This window comes from Phyllobates terribilis, unplaced genomic scaffold (genome assembly GCF_046119375.1).
Source record: "Phyllobates terribilis strain yellow unplaced genomic scaffold, ASM4611937v1 Scaffold_6749__1_contigs__length_42336, whole genome shotgun sequence".
Taxonomy (NCBI): domain Eukaryota; kingdom Metazoa; phylum Chordata; class Amphibia; order Anura; family Dendrobatidae; genus Phyllobates; species Phyllobates terribilis.
Genome location: NW_027369491.1, coordinates 21028 through 37372, shown reverse-complemented (window position 1 = coordinate 37372; position 16345 = coordinate 21028). Strand labels below are relative to the sequence as shown.

The 16345-nt window shown below is 37.0% G+C and overlaps 1 protein-coding gene across 1 annotated transcript; it reads left to right on the top strand.

Annotated features, from left to right (window-relative positions):
- The first annotated feature begins 3929 nt into the window (after positions 1-3929).
- LOC141251161 (uncharacterized) lies at positions 3930-10193 on the top strand. Its single transcript, XM_073670259.1, is given in 5 exon segments — positions 3930-4191; positions 5279-5580; positions 8215-8670; positions 9997-10153; positions 10156-10193. Coding segments are annotated over 5 exon segments (1215 nt in total).
- The last annotated feature ends 6152 nt before the right edge of the window (positions 10194-16345 follow it).

The following is a 16345-nucleotide window of genomic DNA, read 5'->3' as shown; positions in this document are numbered from 1 at the left end:
CTACAACAAATCTATCAAAGCAAGAGGCTTTGCGAAGGGCGACCTCGTCCTCCGCAAAACCGAAGGTGGAAAACTGGACCCAAGCTGGGAAGGCCCGTACATTATAGACGAAGAAGTCGCCCCAGGCGCATACAGGCTGAAGGACTTTACCGGTAACCGGATCGCGAACTCTTGGAACGTGATGCGGTTGCGAAGGTATTATCCCTAAAGCCGCAATCGTCAGGTATAAATTCTCATCTCGAATTAAGAAACTAAAAGCCAAAGGCACATAAAAGTACTAACCATAAACATCATTATCAGAACATGAATAAACCCGTCGAAACGGAAGAATAAGCTAGCCCTAGCGTGCTCCGGTGCGTAGCATCAAGGTACGATACACCTACACTTACATACATGTAATATAATAATGTGATAATTCTAACGTGATAAATGTTGTCCTCAGAATAAAAAGCCTTTGCTACGCGAAGCGTACAAAAGTCGTGTAAGCCTCCGGGGGAGAAACGCCAAGTAAGCCTCCTTGGCCCAGGAGCATTGCGGGTAAGCCTTCGATGTGCGAAGCACCTTTGAAAAAGTCGTGTAAGCCTCCGGGGGAGCAACGCCAAGTAAGCCTCCTTGGCCCAGGAGCATTGCGGGTAAGCCTTCAATATGCGAAGCACCTTTGAAACAGACGTGTAAGCCCCCAACCAAGTTGGAGCAACGCCAAGTAAGCCTCCATCAGGAGCATTGATCAAGCAAATCCTCAAAAAATGAAGCGCAAGTCTCAATAAGAGCAAGGCTGCCCGAAGATAACGAGAAAGGTAAACCGAGCAGTTCCATCAATTTAACCCGCGATTGTTTACACCAGTCCCCTTAACCAAATCATATACAGGAAGGAAGATAACACCACTCTTGTACACGAAGACGCTCGATGGCCGGAAGAAAGCTCGAGCGAAAAGGTAAAACCCACGATTCAAAAGAAAATCCGATGAACACATACTTACTCTTTTATCATGCAGAACACGAACGGACAAAGGGGGAGAAACAACACGAAACACCTGGTAGCGCAACACCGGGTACACCGAAGCATCGCGAAAATCAAGCAGAAAACTAAACAGGACACGCTCAAGAAGAAAGAGGAGTTCGGGTTATTCGTTGTATTTTTTCCTTTCTATCACGAGCAGTGTTTTTAAGACCATATGAGTTAAAACGATAAATATATACGAAGAAGTGCATAATACGATAAAGGTAAATACTGTTTGATCTTACTATTTCGTGTGGAACACACGAAAGAGCAAAGGGGGTGATAGGTACATTAAATAGTTCCATGGAAAAATACTAAAACATAAAACAAGCAAAAAACAACACTGAGTAGCGATCAATCAACGATTTGGAGGAGCAGGGTCCGCAGAAAAGGCAGCCGCGGGATTAGGCAGGCAATGACTCTTCTCCGGAACCACTCCCTTGTCAGAACGGAAGGAACGGACATCCCAGGCCTCTAAGGGATCTTCGCCATCGTCGACAAAAGTCCCAACGGAGGAGCAATGTAAGGAGGAGGAGCCGGGTCAAAGCCAAGGCGGTCATTCTTATCCAGCACAAAGTCTGTGATCCCACCTACTTTTGAGCTGCACTTTCGTCATAAGATGGTACAGGACGAGACAATAGCTACCTTCGTAAGAGGCACGGCGGGCTCCGCGGAATCCACCCACGTAGTAATTTACAGCCTTAAAGCGGGCATCACGTATCTCCTGCGCACGCTTCTCCTTAAATTCGGCTATCTCCTTAGCATGTCGAGATTGCTCAGCCACCCGCAGAGATCGCTCAGCCTCCAGTTGAACCCGCGTAGCCTCCAAATCCTTTTCAATACGAACCCTCTTCTCTTCTTCCTCCTTAGGCCTTGACAGCAGCTTTCTTCGCTTCTTCGCGGAGAGCTTCAGACGCTCCCTGACTCTCCTCGTCAACGTCATGAGAATCCGCAGTATAGATTAGTTGCATGGCCTGGAACAGAACGCGTCAGATAACGCATATCAGGAGTAGCATACTAAGTAGAAACGAAGTCTTACCAATAGCATGATCTGTTCGCGGGAAACAACAGCAGAATCCAACTCCCCTTGGACTGGCAGAGGCAGAGGAGGAAGTAGCTCCGGAGCTGTAAGGGCCGCGACGGCCTCAAGAGAAGGAAAGATGTCATCAAAAGAGCTCTCTCGTTTAGAGCTAGAACCAGTCTCGCGAACTTTCTTCGGGCGAGGAAGTCATTTTTTAGGGGACGCCTCCGTCCTCTTCCTTTTCTTTTCTCGCGAAGTCCCGGCACCACCACCGGAGGGCCTAGGCTGGGACGAAGGATTAGGGACAGGAGTGTCCCCACGGGGAGCACTGTGACCTCCATCAGATTCTACACGACCGACAGACTTCGCGGTGCTTGTGGTCTCTTTACCACGCTTCGCGTCTATATGGGGCAGAGAGTCAAGAAGGTCAAAATAGTCTGAGCCTGCAAAAGGAAAGAAACACGTTAAAAAAGACAGTGATAAAGTCACACAAAAACTATTAGTCAAGATTCAACCAACAGGAGGATGGCGAGGGCTGAGCCCCTCTCTTCACGAAGCTTAGGCATAACCTCGCGTAAGAATACACAGAGGGAAGAAGAAGGATAATCGGTGTAACGAGCAATGAAGTTTGCCTTTAAATCTTTATCAGCAGTAAAGTCAGAAAGATAAACCTCTGTCCGGATACCATACGCGAAGGTATCCTCGGGTGGAGGACGGAATAGAAACCACTGCGTCTTCCAGATGTTCTCATTTGTAGGAAACTTTTACGCCGACTCCACCAATGTTCGCATAGTAAAAAGACCGATGTTGCCAGTTATCCTTCGAGGAGAGTAAACAAAGTTAAAACGCGAGGCCAAAGGCTTCGACCCGATGTCTTGGGCACGCATAGTATAAATGGAGACGGCTCGCCAGACCATCGGGTGAAGTTGGGTAGGGCTGAAATGTGTAGCTCTGAGATAAATTTGAACCCAAGGAGGCAAAGGGAGACGAAAACCAGCTTCCAACGCTTGCTTGCTTATCGCATACCAACCATCGAAGTTGAAGGCCATCTTACAACCTTCTTCGGGAAGCGCTAGGATAGTACCCTTGGGAAAGGGATACCGGTTAGCGATATTCTTTAGGTCTGAAAGAGACAACGTAGAGCGTTCCCCAGCGAAATTGCTTCCCATACCCTTTAGACGAAGACCCGGAACACGCTTCGTGTAAATTTTCACTGGAGGAAATGTGCCCCTGTAGCTCCTCCGGGATTATCACGCGAGGCTCCGCGAGTGTAGAGTTGGCGGGCTTCAGGGTTGTCAAGGCATGTTCACCTTGCGCGAAGGCGGTTCGTATAGGGGAAGCTTCGGGGTGGGTATTGGACGAAGAAGCACTGGACGAAGACGTCGAACGCGAGTCGCTGGAGGAGCTAGGACCTAGAATGGGCACAAGATAATTCTTAGGAGCATGATAGAAATAATGAATTCTCGCGAAATACGGTTTAAGTAAAAACAAAGGTACTCGCGGAAAACATTATTAATCTCTCCCAAAAAAACCGTACCCAACCTAAAGAAAAGAGGAATTCGAAAGGGCAGGGGCAAAAGGGGTTTTTTATCCTCAAACAGTACATCGAAAAGTGCGATGGAAGTTGAAAAGACGGAATAGTTGATGTGACAGGGAAGGTGAAACGACGGCACGGACGTGACATTTATTAAAAAAACATATCAACCCAGAATCCCAAACGATAAACGGCGATGGAGGAAGAAACCCCACTCAGGCGGCCGGCGAGAAAGGGGAACACCCATCTATCACGCCGCCTCATTATAATAACCTGAGAAGGCCACCCACCGCCACCCGCACGCCGGAATAGTAGAAGCAAAAAGCTCCGTTAAGAAGATAAACGACGCCGGAGAACAGAGTTTCTAACCTGACATGGAGGGCGGAGGAGGAAGTGCAAGGAGTTCGATGGATTCACTAAGAGTTCGGGTGCGCGCCAGTGCAATCGGAAAGATCGCCGGAAAACCACCAAGAGCACCAGTAGACAGCAAAGCTCGCCGGAGGAAGGAAACGGTTGGAGAGGGAGAAGAAACAAGGAGAAAAGCAAGAAGAAAAGGGGAACCGGCGCTTCTTCTCCCTTTATATATTGGAAGCAATGTCAGAAGAGGTCCAATAAGCAAGCGACACGTGGCAGAAGGTAAAAGGACGGTATAAGATGAAGGGAAGACAAAGGGGCTCCAACGAGGGATGTATGGTTTACGCGTAAAGTCCACGCAAACCCTAAGGGGTGGATGTTGGACCCCTTTTTACCCTTAAGCCCATATTGAGGGAAAAAAGCGCGGCCCATCAGGAAAAAGGCCCACTCCAAGTCCCACCCTATAAATAGAGAAGAGGAAAGTAGAAGCAGGGTGATCACTGTTCATTCTCGTTACTTTTTGCAATATCGAGAGCTCTCGTTTCTCGCTACGTGTATACCAAATTCCGTTCAAATCCCAATCATCCCTTCGCGAACACTTACATTTTCTCTCTTTCTCTCTCTTTACTTAAGCCTCACGCATATAATACATACTACTTCGTATAGAAACTTTACACGAATGAATACTGACTTGATCGTCGGAGAGTCAAATCCAGAGGCCTCCCTCCTCTGGGTTTGATACGCAGGTACCCGAAGCTCATACCTCAAGATACGTGAAGGAGTCAGCGAGCAAGAAGCACAACTTACTACACGAAGAGAAGTCAACATCCCCCAGTCAGAGAATAAAAGTCCACGCGTAGAGTGTTGACTACGCGTTCATTCCCGGGCTCCAACAGTTTTCATCCTAAGAAATATTGTTCTCTTCTGTATTTATACTAAATTTTACTTTATCAAAAATAAGACCGGATTAAGTTATGTTCTTTATTAATATTCTATCACGTCCTATCCTAGACATATATTTTTCCAATTCCCATTAATTCAATTTTCCTACTCCGAATTCATATATTTATTTTCCTTGTATTAAACTTCCCGCGTTTGTAAGTGTCCAACGAAACCAGCACTTACATTAAGCATCATATTCATTAAACGCGATTATTAGTACTAGGAGTCTAGGAGAGATATCACGGTAGGTAGTTGAACGATTCCATAAGAAAAAATGTAGGAGTATATGTAATATATTCGGGGTTTAGAAATCAACAAAAAGAATATTCCTTAGGCCCTTTGCATATTCGTGTATTATCCAAGTCTATACGGAATGAATTCATCGACCAATTAAGTTGGGTAATTGACTTTTGCGGTTTGGTTTCAGAACTGTTTAACAATGGAGTCATAAAGCTTTGGCTATCAGAAGAGTATGGAGGAGAGGCTGCTTCCTTCCCCAAGAATGACGCCGGCGGCGTATACTTGGTTGATCTTTCGCGATTACAGGTCGGAGATTGGTTTGCTCGTGGAGCTTATAGCGTGCTTTACCATGGAATATACAACGGCCAGTCTGTGGCGGTTAAGATTATCACTACAACCAACGACAGGCAGTTGAAAGCGCGGTTGGAGAAACAGTTTAACCGAGAAGTTACTCTTCTCTCTCGCCTTCACCACCACAATGTCATTAAGGTAATTACTTAATTCCAATTTTTCTGACTTGTATTATAGGAATATAGGTGAAGGTATATATAAAGGTTTTGTTAATTTTAATATTGGAATAATTAAAATTTTATTGTGACGAGTTAATTACTTTTTCCCCTAAGTTTTAGTTTTATACTAAGGTTTCTTATACGGTGTATTTATGATCCACGTTAGAAAAAACTATATATATATCTTCTTGTCCTAGTAGATGTTAGGTATATACAACTTGTACTCAGTATCGTCCTAATGTTTTAAAGGTATTCTGGTGAAAGTGAATCATGATTTGTATTGTAAGTTCTAACTTATACTAGAGTTAAACAATCTGCTTGTATGTACACAATCATGATTTGTATTGCAAGTTCTAACTTTTACTAGAGTTATACAATCTGCTTCTATTTGTACATACATGATGACTAATTAAAAAGTGCACGTTGTAATTAAGCTAGATGGGTTTTGGACGAATGACGTGGGCATGAAAAACAGCCCAAGGAAAAATCAAGAATACTTTAGAATGTTGTGGTAGGCTTAAGGGGTCGTTTGAAAAATGAGATATTAAGTTTATGGTATAAACCACTTTCATATACATACATACATGCTATTGTTATATGGATATCAAAAGACCCGACTCTATTATTCTAGTTGGTTGAAGCCAACCTCACAACTATATAGCTTCTTTTAAAGTTTTTTCCTTAATGTAAATCTTTAATTTTCTAGGTGTAATTTTTTAAATAGGGTCTTTATTTCTCCTATTTGTATTGATTTTACTATCATCTCTCTTCTAGTTATTAGATTTAAAAGAATCCCACACTTTTAAGAACAAATACTAAGATAATTATGTCTTAGTCTAATTCATAATTCGTTACTCTAAACATATACTAACAAGTAATTAAAGTTATTATGAAGTATATTTTATCCCTAAGGATCAAGCCCTAATATATGTATTTCATGATTATTTTTTATGTTATATTAAATTGAATCAAATTATGTGATACTATTTTGTAAAACAAAAAGAAAATTAAATGTTTTATATTGACATATTTCTTTGTTATTAAACTTTGTTAAAATAAAAAATATTTTTATTACATAAATAAAATTTAAAGTATGAACTTTACAAAGGAGTGTAAAATCATTAGAAGATCATCTTATGTTGTACCATTATATAAAAATATATAGCTCACAAACAAAATTTTATTGATAACATCCATCTATATATATACCTATGTATTAACGCTCTCACATTTAAGCATGATCGATTTAAAATCACAATGAACCAAATTCGATTGATGTCAAATTTGGATCTTTCATATTATTATTATTATATCTAATATTTTAATACTCATAAATTTATTCACAACGTCTCACTATATATTTTAATTAATAACTATTCATTGTTTCATCATATTTTATCAATTAACCAAATCTCACCTTATTATAAAATCTCTTAATATATATTATAACTTTATTTATAATTTAATTATATGATAAATAAAAGTAATACAATTTATATATAAACATATGTATTTAAGTATTTTCATACATGACATGGGGTATATGTTAGTTTTCTTAACCCAAATCATATGTTCGAATCTATGTATAATGAAAGACCAGAAATTATGATTTAAAGAAATAAAAAAAAAAATTTTCTCGTATGTGTAATAAAACTATTTTTATTTTTTTCTTATTAAATAAGATTATTTAACTTTATTTTTTTGTTTTTATAAGGTCATTAAAACTTAACTATATACTAAGTGATTTTTATTTGAATTCATAACTTACTTTCGCTTGGAGACCTTCAAAACGATAAATACCGATTTTGAATATCAAACACCCCTTCTCGAAATGTTTTTGGTGGGTTAGTGATGTTGCTTTAAATAAACAAGTTATGCTATAATTTGAAACATATTGAGTAATAAAATTTTAAGAGTGGATAGAGATTAGGCAGTTCCAGAAACTGGCGGTTACAGGAACTGGTGGTTCCAGGTCCCCCAATTCTTAGAACCGGAGAACCTTGGAACATGTGGAACTGAAGGTTCCGGTTCAGAAGGCCGGTGTTCCGGAACCCGATACTGGTTCCAACCTTAAAAAAATTTATTCATGCACTTCTTTAATAAAATATTATGATTTAAATACATTATATTCATTAAGAATTTCTTAAAACATAAAATTTTCATCATCTATATATGATTTTATATTTTAATAAATATTTAAAAAATATTGTAACATATATAGTGTTTAAGTACTTATTTACCAGACATTATACGTAAATGCAAACAAATATTATTCATTAAAGCTCGGTAGATAAGTAAGAGTTTTAAAGTCATTCAAGTAAAAATATAAACTTAACTTAATTTAATAAACTTAATAACATTTACTTAATTTGATTAGAAGTTATTTCATGTTTAAAAATACTTAACTTATTTTAATTAAAAGTTAAACTTAAGATTTAATTTACTAAAAAGAATTAACTTAATTAACCGTTATTTCATATTAATTTTATAGTTATAGTTTTAAACTTATTAATTAAAAAATATAAACTTAATTCAAACCGACGAAAGGGATCGAATATCTTTCTTTTTTGTTATTGTTTATGAATTGATCAATCTATTGTGTGGTCGTGTCCAGTTAGTTGGAGCATGCAGAAAGCAGTCGTACCTGTATATACTGACCGAGTACTATTCAAACGGGTCACTCAGATTATACTTGCACAAGATGAAGCATACGCCTCTGCCATTGAAGAGAGTGATTGACATAGGTTTGGATATCGCACGGGGAATGAAATACATACACTCTCAGGGCATAATCCACATGGACCTCAAACCTGAAAACATTCTCATCGATGAGGCTTTCGGCATCAAGATTGCTGATTTCGGCATCGCTTGCCCAGAGGCCAACCGTGATGAGTTTGGCGACAAAGCGGGCACGTACCGTTGGATGGCCCCTGAAAGGATACAGAAGAAGTCTTACGGGCGAAAGGTTGATGTGTATAGCTTCGCTCTCATACTGTGGGAGATGATCTCACGAAGCATTCCCTTCCATAATCTCGATGCTTACCAGGCGGCTTATGCTGCTGCTCACAAGGTCATCTTCTTCCTTCCTTCCTTCACTTAATTATTACTTTACTAGGAATAAGTAAAAAACGATCCAGACTGAGCTGTTGTGTTTCGCTCTGGTCTATGATTTTTTTTTGGATATGGTCTAAATATTAATAATAGTATTAGATATTAAATATATAAGGTAATATATATGTCACTAATTTTTTTAAATTTTAAAATTGTTTTATATTGGTGTAACACTATAATTAATAAAAAGTATTTTTTAAATATTTTTAAAAAATATTCTACATATCTTTAATAAGAACTAGTACTTTAACCCCGTATCACTCGATTTATCCAATATTTTTATATTTAAAATAGAGTAATTTATAGATATATTATAGTTTTTAAATATATATAAAGAAATAATGCTAATAAAAAAATGGAAAAGTGTCAGGTGCAAACAAATCTTACGGTGTAAAATGAGAATAAAAAAATGCATGTCGGAGGTCTAAAAATGCATGCCTGAGGTCCAAAAATGCATGCCAATAAAAATGCATGCCGGAGTCCCAAAAATGCATCTCAATTAAATTGCAAGCCGGAGACCTTTTTAAGCATTTATATTTGACATGCATTTTTAACACATTAACATGCATTTTTAGCACATAAGCGTGCATTTTTCGCACATAAGCATGCACTCTCAACACATAAACTTGTATTTTGATTAAAAATGAAAGTGCATTCTTATGTGAAAAAAATGCATGGTTATGTACAAAAAATGCATGTTAATGTGTTAAAACTGCATGCAAAATATACATGTATAAAAGGGTCTCTAACATGCACTTTTATTAACATGCATTTTTGAGCTTCCAGCTTGCATTTCTATTGGCATGCATTTTTGGCCTCTGGCATGCATTTTTGGGCCTCCGGCTTGCAATTTCTGGAAATGGTCGACGAGTTAGATTTATTCTCATTTTACACCATAAGAGTTATTTACACCCGAACCGCATCTTAAAAATATATCATATTATTTACACAATATAAGTAAATATTTTTATTATAGATAATAAATAGTGATTGTGTTTATATAATACTTCTTTTTAATTGTGATTTTATTTATCTTAGGCATTTTCTATTTTTCTTTGACCTAATGCTCATTCCTATAAGTTATTATATACTCCCCCGTTACAAAATGAATATCATTCTATTGAAGAGAGTTGTCCACAAAGAAATATCTCCCGTCTGGCTCATCTGCTACCCGTCTAGTCCAGATTGGTCCGGGCATAATACACATGGACCTGAAACGGGGGAAGTATATAGTCTTATATTCATGAAAATCAAAGCAGTTAATATATATATAACGGTTTTGTAGAATTTGAGGCCTCCTATTGATGAAAGTTGTCCAGATGTGATCCGGGGTATAATAGAGCGGTGTTGGTCGACAGAGCCGGAGAAGAGGCCAGAGTTTTCAGAGCTTGTTCAAGTTCTCAAGGAATGCCAAGCATCAATCGCCATTGATGGTACTCTGAGCGGAGTACACAAGTATGTCGGCAAGTATGGAGAGGGTAGCAGCAATGGACTTCTTCGCTGCCTCCACAACATTTGTCCTGCGCAGACTTAACTTTCTTGATGCTTACGTTTGGAAAATATACAGTTTGGGTTTAACATGTATGGAGTTGGCTTTACTGCTCTCTTCTTCTATGAGTAGGCAACTAAACATTAACTAATATACAATTTTATGGCATCTTTAACTAATACAAATTAGGGTAAGATTTATCTGAGAAAAGCTTGTATTGGTTTGTGATGAGTGTGTATTGATATATTTAATTATTATGGATTAACCAACTCACATTTATTAGGAGTGTAAATGTGTATTAGTTTTGTTTTAAATGTGTAATATTTTTTATTACTGGTCTTTTATTATGAATGAATGTGCATTAATATGAGTATTAGTGTGCATTAGTTTTATCTTTAGTGTGCATTAGTTTCTTGTCATTCTTTGCGTTTATTTATTTCTCTTGAGTTTGCAATAATTTGATTATCAACTTAGATAATTTTGCTTGTGAGTATGCATAAGTTTATTCTTAAACAAATATGGATAAGGTTACTTGTCTATTTAGGCACACTCAGTAACTGAGACAAATCTTATCAATTGTGCATAGGTTTGCTTGGTAGTGAGCATTAGCTTGCTTGTCAACTTATGTGCAGTGAATTTTGAGAGTTTATAACAATATTGTCAATTGTGCATAACATCTGTTTTGTTTTCAGTGTGCATTAGTTTGTTTGTCAATTTTTACACACTCTGTAGCTGAGAGTTCATGAAAATTTTGTCAACTATGTATAGATTTATTCGTGAGTGTTGCCTTGAATACACTAGTTTGGTCGTCATCTATGCACAATCAATAGCTTAGCTGGAGAGTACATAAGAACTTTGTTAAGTGAACATATATTTACTTGTGAGTGTAGATAGGCTCTTACAATAGAACGAATCAGCAAGTTTGTTCATTCACTCAATCTTACATCATGCGAATCTCAAGCACAAAATTCGACCGAAAAGACCAAATTTGAACGGCGTAAATAATTTCTGAAGTAGAGTAGCTACTAGCACTTATAAATGATTTTCATAACAAAATTCGCTAATCATCTTCTTTCTTCTCGTCACATCAACGCAAAATTCAACATCCATACTAACGTAAAAGAAAATAAGAGATTATGTGAGGCATCATATGGTAATCGGTGATAGTCATAGAAGTAGCCAACAGTGAGCCATAATAAAGTAGGTTAATTGTTAGCTAAATTTGTTATTAAATAGTAAAATATGAAAATGTAATACTTATAAAAAAATAAAAATAACTAAAAAATATAAATTATCACAAAATAGTGAAACATATTAATTTTATTTTATTTAAAAAAGTTATGAATATAATTGATATGCACGTCTACGACACGTCTATAATCAAGAATTGGACAGTATTTTGGTACTATATAAGCTATATTAGTGCACATTTGGGTACATTGACTATTCCACATGACATGTGCAAGATCAAGTAATTTCGAGTGATTTAGAATAATTTCAAGGCTTTGAAGACTTAGAAGATCTAAAGGGAAGATCAAGACCGAACTCGAAGCGGAAGACGAAGAGTTGAAGGAGACCGAGTCTAAGATGTGAGTTGTAGAACATTGCACTGAGTTAAAATGGTGATTCCTCTCTACTCTAATACTCAAATGAAGTGATTTCAAGTTGAGGAGTTATAACTTGAAGTCTAGTTTAGTTCCTCAAAAGATGGGTGTAATCGGATTTCGAAGTTAAATGTTATAGTGTTTTTACTACAACATTGCAGACGCTAAAATTACCACGGTAGCGCCCACCTCTAGCTTTTTGGTGCCTGCCGGTGGTTGTCCGTGAGATTTCCTGATGATGGACAGTGTTGCCCGCCTCCAACCATAGGCGCCCGCCTGTGACTCTTCCTTAGTGGGCCGGTGAATGCCTTTGCAAGTTGTCCTGTGAATTGATTTGCATTGAAGATATTGTTTGTCCGAGAGAATCTACATGTTATCTTAGTTGTTAGTTATACTAGGTTGTTCGCATCCGTGCTTCACACATGCTTTATTTTTTAGGTTACATTTTGTAAGAAAAGAATATGATTTAGATATATACATATATATTTGAATGTGTTTTTCCTTGTTCGTCTACGAAATTTTGAATGAACCACGTAGATAAATGTAATGTATAAAATGATTAAAAATGATCCAATGAGATAATAGTCCATTTTATTTAATCGATAAACGTAAAACATGTGGTTGTCTAAAGTATGTAACTATTTATGGGTACATGGTATTGTCATGGAGATGTTTTATTCTTTAGTGATTGAACTTTAAGGATTAGTTCCAGTATCAATTTTGTTGTGTATATTGAAATCTAAAATATTCTTCTCTTGATTGTTATTTTTGGTTTGATAGGATATGATATTTAGTACAATGCATATGTAATTGTTACATCTGATTATTAAATTCATTATTATAATTTAAATACTAATAATTCAAGATTCTCTCAGGAAGAAGCAATCAAATAATTAAATTTGATTCTGATTTATATAGAACTTTGTCATTGTCCAATCAAATTTCTCACTCGGTCTATACAAATCTAATTTATCTCCCCTCTTTGTAACTATAATCCAATTTAATTTTGTTGACAATTTTTATGGGCTTTCAATTGCATATTATAATTAGGCAAGATGATAGGTTTCACAATAAAGGAGTATTTATATCGTAAAGCTATCCACAATTATAACGGTCATTAACGGAGGCGTTGATGGAGAGGGATTTAGGGGGAAAAGGAAATAAAAATAAGTTTAATACGAGAAAATTAACTATAAAAAACTCTATTTTATATGTAATAGATTCATGGTTATCTGATCTTTGTAATAGACATTGACTCTTTAACTAATATTAATATATGTTTTGGTATCACATGAGTAATTTATGCATTTTTTCAATTATTGTTACTCTATAGATGTAAAATAATAAATGTAAATTTTCTCAAAGTATTAATCACTCAAAAAATATCAATAATAGTTCTTTTCAATATAATAACTAATGGTACACTACACATAAATTGTTTGTAGTCTTTAATCTCTTTTATAATATGTTTATTTTTTAGGTTAATATATATGAGAAGACATTATATACACATATAATCCATGTTGAAGTAATTATAATTTCTAGTTGGAGTTAAAAAGTGGGGAATGATGAAGGTGGAGAGTTTAACAAATTTAATGGAAAGATAAATTGGAACATGAAGTATTCCAGCCCTTTCATATACCCTTGAATTAAGAGGTCTTAGGAAAAAATATTGCTTTTTAGATAGAGATGAAGGGATACAAATAAGATAAAATGAGAAATTGAATTTGTGCTAGTTGACTTTGGAAGGTAAATATTACTTCAAAATACTGAAGCTAATACATATTGTTATAATAATTACAATTATTAGTATAAAAAATATTTATTATGACTATCTTTATCTATATAATTAATATTTCTTTCTGTAAATTTGGATTTTCATATACTCTTTTTTAGGTGTGTAACTTGATAGTTGAGGTTATTCTAAAAGTTTGTTAAAATGGTGTAATTTATTTGTAGTTTCTATCTCATTGTACATTTTATTTTATTACAATAAGAAAGAGTCAATTATTAGTAATTGAATTATGATATAGAGAAGAGTTTTTTCCTCTATGTTTAAGCAAAATTTAGATGAATCTATTATTAATAATATAATTAAATACTTGAATCTCCTAAAACATACACATATAACTAAATGAATAGCAAGTCGGCTAGTGTTTGGTTATTTCTGGTTTGTGATAACTCTATTGGGATGGGATTGGAATATATTTGAGATTAAAATACTGGGTGTTGTTCTCGCACTAAGGACATATGCCTCATTGTAAACGTATATATATATATATATATATATATATATATATATATATGTATATATATATATATATGTTATACACAAGAGAAATTGGCTAACAGACACCCCTTATATGAGTGAATTTGACTTAAAACACCCCTTATATCACTATTTATAGGAAACAACTATATGTAATCTTTTTTTTTGTCTAAATGCACTTCATTTAGCACGCATAGATTGGGCGTGCATGTGTTGCACGCATAGGTTGGGCGTGCAAGGGGTACAGTGGGAAGAAAAAGCCTGAACAGTGCGCTTAATATGGACGTGAAGCATGCACGCTCATAGTGCGCGTGCAAAACTGATATCAAGGTTGTGCACGCCTATGTGTAGCGTGCAGAGGCGAGGGAGAGTGAAGAAACAGCACGCTTTGGCTGGGCGTGTTGCATGCCTGAACTGGGCGTGCAATTATCTTCCTCCGAGCCTAATAGCACTTATATGATGGGCGTGTTGTTTACATGGGCCAGCCCAATTGCACGCTTAACCTAAGCGGACTAGCACGCTTAGGTTAAGCGTGCAAGTTCGTCTTCAAATACCCCGAGCGCGGCGCTGTTTCGTCTTCGTCTTTAACCCTCTGTTTCGTCTTCATCCCCGAGCGCGGCGCCGTTTCTCTCGTCGTTCTCCCGTCAACAGCGCTTGCCCTTCGTTCTCCCCTTCCTTCTGTCGTCTTCTTCCCTTCCTTCTCTCGTCTTCTCCCCTTCGTTCTCCCCTCACATTTCTGAACGCCACGCCACGCCGCCCCTCAATGGCCGGAGATTCGCAGAAGCTCGCCCCCATTCCCGATCCTTCTTCGCCGAAGATGGAGCTCGCCCCTGATTCCCAAGTCGTAGACGCCGGAGCACCACCGCCGGATTCGCAGAGTCAGCTTGCCGGAGATGGAGCTCGGCCGGCCGGTCAACCTTCCGGCGAATCTCTGGTGGATGAGCAACCCGTCGTTTGCGGTGGTGGACGACGACCCGTTACCCGAACCACACGACATTTAACCGAGCCCGACAATGAGATTATTCCAATCAACGTGTCCTACGAGGTAAATTTTAAGTTTTTATTTTTATATTGAAATTGAAATTATATATTGAAATATGAATTGTAATTTGAAATTGAAATTGGAAATTGAAATTGGAATTGGAAAATGAAATTGGAATTGGGAAATGAAATTGAAATTGGATTTGGATTTGGAATTGTAAATTAAAATTGGAATTGGAATTGGAAAATGAAATTGGAATTGTAATTTGAAATTGAAATTGAAATTGAAATTGAATTGGCATTGTAATTGGAAATGAAATTGAAATTGAAATTGTAATTGTAATTTGAAATTGAAATTGAAATTGAATTGACATTGGAATTGAAATTGAAATTGAAATTGTAATTTGAATTGTAATTGGAATTTGAAATTGGAATTGGAACTGAAATTGGAATTGGAATTGGAATTGAAATTGAAATTGAAATTGAAATTGGAAAATGAAATTGAAATTGGAATTGGAATTGTAATTTGAAATTGGAATTGGAATTGGAATTGCAGTTTGAAATTGAAATTGAAATTGAATTGACATTGTAATTGGAATTGGAATTGGAATTGAAATTGAAATTGGAATTGAAATTGAAATTGAAATTGAAATTGAAATTGAAATTGAAGTTGAAATTGGAATTGGAATTGGAATTGGAATTGGAATTGAAATTGAAATTGGAATTGGAATTGAAATTGAAATTGGAATTGAAATTGAAATTGAAATTTGAATTGGAATTGGAATTGTAATTTGAAATTGGAATTGGAATTGGAATTGTAATTTCATTAATATCATTAGAGTTTGCGCGCGAGTTTGGGTGATACTGGGATGACGGCACCGACGCCGATAGTTGAAGTAAGGACACGACGGGTGGGTGTGACAGATTCCATACGTCAGCGTGTACATGATGTCGCCGAGTGATTGGAGGAAGAGGCTTCTGCCGATCTAGATAGAGATGATCCGGTAGTCGAGGACGAGATCTATGATGATCATTTGTTCTACATGAGTATTGATCCGGTTGTTGAGACGGACCATTCACCACATCGTTCACCTTCTGCTTCTGATTCTCTGCCACCGATCCGGTCCACTATGCCCCAGTCCGAGTCCACTGTGCCATCGGTAGAGTCCTCCGTGCCACTGGTGGAGACTATCGTGCCACCGGTTGAGTCTAGCGTGCCACCCGCCGGGCCTACTGCTTCAGAGCCACCGGTTGAGTCTAGCGTGCCATCCGTCGGGCCTACTAATTCAGA